The sequence below is a fragment of the Mus caroli genome, chromosome 9 (assembly GCF_900094665.2).
Source record: "Mus caroli chromosome 9, CAROLI_EIJ_v1.1, whole genome shotgun sequence".
NCBI classification, from domain to species: domain Eukaryota; kingdom Metazoa; phylum Chordata; class Mammalia; order Rodentia; family Muridae; genus Mus; species Mus caroli.
The window spans coordinates 777,390-781,168 of NC_034578.1; the positions used below are offsets into that span (position 1 = coordinate 777,390).

The 3,779-nt window shown below is 40.0% G+C and overlaps 1 protein-coding gene across 1 annotated transcript in view; it reads right to left on the bottom strand.

The window, feature by feature from the left end:
* Window positions 1-968: 968 nt before the first annotated feature.
* Window positions 969-3,779, bottom strand: part of Aasdhppt (aminoadipate-semialdehyde dehydrogenase-phosphopantetheinyl transferase) — a 25,316-nt gene continuing 22,505 nt past the window's right edge. The window contains exon 7 of the mRNA XM_029481526.1: window positions 969-3,098. Coding sequence (XP_029337386.1) covers window positions 3,072-3,098 — 27 coding nt within the window. The 3' untranslated portion in view covers window positions 969-3,071. The remainder of the gene's footprint in view (window positions 3,099-3,779) is intronic.

Sequence of the window (3,779 nt, forward strand, 5' to 3'; positions counted from 1 at the left end):
CTCCATTGGGGGCCCTGTGATCCATTCAATAGCTGACTGTGAGCATCCACTTCTGTGTTTGCTAGGCCCTGGCATAGTCTCTCAAGAGACAGCTATATCTGTCTAAAGGGAACTGCAACCCTATAGGTGGAACAACAATATGAACTAACCAGTACCCTGGAGCTCTTGTCTCTAGCTGCATGCATATCAAAAGATGGCCTAATAGGTCATCACTTGAAAGAGAGGCCCATTGGACCCTGATACCACCAAGTCCACTACCCCACCCCTCCTGCTGAGAAGTACTTGTACTTCCCCTTTTGCTTGTGCATTTCTAGTGCTCCACCCCTCCTGCTAAAAAGTACTTCCCCTTTTGTTTGTGCATTTAAGCCTTGAGCCTTTAATACAGTGAGACCTTATTGCTACTCAGACTGCTTCCATGTGTCGTTCATTGCACAGGGTTCTTGTCTCTCCCTCCCCCCATTTGGTTCTTAGGAGAAGGTCCCCTTGAGACCCTCAAATAACTGGACCTGCTGGACAGGTCAAGCATTAATCTGCAACTACCATTGTGCAGCTATTCCATTGTTTCCAAGATAAGAACACCCAGCATGCACCTGGGCCATTAAGATTTTACTGTGCAGTGTCTCATGCCTCAATTTTTAATTCTTTATAAATCATTACATCAAGGAACACCCAAATTCACAGAATTCACCAGATCAGATTGAGAAAGAAGTAAGAAAGTCAGATATAATAGAATTATGCACACCAAGGACAACTGAAAAGCAGTCACTCACAAATAAATCTATGCAGCCGTTGTCTAGGGCTAAGGTTAGGAGAAACCCTGTCTCAAAAAACCAAGGGGAAAAAAAAAAAAACAAAAAAACAGCTGCCGCAGGCTACTGAGATGTCTCCATCCCAGCCTACTGCAGGCAGTCCCCTTTCAAATGGCAGGTCCCCTGAAGGAATGTGTTTCCTTCTTCTCAGGGTCCCAGAAGCCATCCTTTTCTACAAGGAGCTGCTGCAGGCTTCTAAGATGTCTCCATCCTGGCCTACTGCAGGCAGTCCCTGTCATTGTATGCTGTCCCAAGCAAGCTACAAAAAATTATGTGATCAAATAATGGAGAACGAATTTCAGGAGAAAGAATCAGAGGAAGTATAAACAAGAATTAGAACCATGTTATATTTTTATATATTATTCATTCAATTCTTATATTAACAATACAAGATTTGCATGGGTGTTTCAGTGCACACAGATACACACTTTTTTTCTGAAAAAAATCAAAACAAAACAAGAGTCCATGGCTTTATCAGATTCACAAGGAGCGCCCTACAGTCCAGACGAGATCAGCACACCCGCATGCCAGTGACACATTGACATGTGGGTTCCACAGGAACCACAAGAAACAGCAGCTGTTTCCAGTCTTGTCCAATGAAGTAGTCAGAGCTTTTCTCTTAAGATTAGAAATGGCATGGTAAGCCTCCTCCTCTCACCAGCTAAAAAGCTATTAGAAAAATCTGCAAGTGACTATGTTATGTAACTCTTGTGTGCCTGGGAGTACATAAGGTGATTGGGCAATATAAACTCCCCCACCCTGAAACAGGCTGGTTCAGACTCCACTGCCACTGACAATTAGACCACCTGGGGTGGAGCCTTCCTGCCTAGAAGGCTCTATTGTTCTGCCACCAGCCACTGCTCCTCCAAGACACTGCTACCTGCTGAGAGTCCGAGGAGATATTCCAGAGGAACATCCTATCCTGCACATCGCCTACAGGCTGGCTACAGACACCAAGAATGGACTAGAGGGGGATGGGCCTTTCCCCTTATAAGCATACTCTCTTAGTAAACTGGCGGGCCTTGAACAGAACAGTGTCTTGGTCTCCATTAATTTCTCTTGCAGTCTAGTCTCTTTCAGCCCCAGCCTGCCTTCCAGGTGTACCCGGTTCATTACTTTTCTTGCAGTGACAATTTCATTGTTTATGGCTAAATAAAACTTTACTGAATACATATATACCACATTTTGTACTCATCTATCAGTTGATGGACATATGGCAAATCCATAACTTGTCTACTATGAATAGTTTAAAAAAACATTAAAAAACCCATAGCATGTTTAAATTCACAGAAGTGGTATAGCTAATACATATGATTTTTTTTTTTTTTTGAGGAATGTCATTTTGATTTCCATAGACTAATTCACATTGTCTGATTACCAATGTGTAATGGCCAGCACCCCTTCCCAGCATTTATTTGTCTTAAACCTTACTTTTAGAAATAATTTAACTCGTGGCTAGAGATATTTAATACAAAAATGATCAAACAGAACATGTATAAATATTCAAGTTTTTAACATAATTTGATCGGCATTTGGCCATATTATTTATCTATTGAAATGATACTTGAGGAATGTTTCCAGAGGGCAGGGAAAATTCTCTCAAGCTACATCCATGGTAAATGTCCAAGTTATGCTGGATGAATGCCTTTAATGTTGTTGACCTATATGCCACCAGTAACTATGTCTTGCCTATTCAATTCAAAAAGTCCTCTGATTAACCCTTGAAAAGACAGTACAGTCAGAATGAGTTTTTAAGACACTTTTGATAAAATATCAATAACACAGCAGTATTTTTAGCAATATAATTTACTTTTATTCCAACAGATAGTTCTTTTAAAATGCAATCATGGAGATATTATGTTTTCTAGGAAATAATCTAATGATGTGTGCTTACAATAATGACTTGTAACTTTACTTTTGATGGTTTCATACAAATATAGAATATAGTGACCATATTTACCCTCTCCCATTATTCTTACTCCTGTTCATTCCATTCTTCCCAAATAAGTCCCATTCTATGTTCATATCTTGTGTGCAGGAGTACATATTTATTTAAATAACCACAGACACTGTGTTCATGGCTGCAATGGCCATGCAACATCAAGAAGACTGTATTTCATGGTATTTCTCTCTCCAACTTTGAGCTCATGCAATCTTTTCACCCCATTTTTATGTAATGTTTCCTAGGACTTGAAGGTGGTGACATAGAGATCTTATTTAGGCACGAGCTTTCAACAGTTATTCTCATGACTTCAAACAGTTTCAAGTCTCTGCATTAACTATTACACTCTGCAAAACAAAACAAAACATTTCTGACTCAGAGTAGCATTATATATCTAGGAGGCATTTTGGCTATGTGTCTATTTGGCAATACATCAGTAGTACATTCTCCTTAAGGCCTGTGATCTGACTAGTCACATATTTTTACAGTACCAGGCATTAATTCATTCTCAGAAAGACAGTCTCATATGCAATTAGAAAGTGGTTGATTACACTTAGTAATTACTAATGTGATTATATTAGTATTGCAAAAGAAGGTACATCTTGTCTGGCACAATGGACCTGTAGCACATAGAACTCACAGTTCAGAAAGATCATTCATGATTTTTCTCACCCACCAACCTGCACAGTTCTTTCTTGTACTCAGTTCTAATTGGATTTCTCTGAACCCCGTATCCAAACTGTATCATGTCTTGATCTTAAAACCATTTAGTTCTAGTAAATAACCTAAAGCAATGGCATTATTATCTGAGGAGCTTCTGGGGGCTCTCTGGCCAATAATTCACAGGAAGGTATCTCATAATTGTTAAGTTACCCAAACTCCAGTAAATAGCCCTTACCACAAATGTACAAAAGCAAAAATAAGTAAAAAGAAAAAAGAGCCAGCCGGAGGACAGTGANCTGCCCTGCAGGGAGCGCCATCTTGGCTCCGGGACTCCGCCGAACTTAGTCTGTACAGGTTAGAGTGAG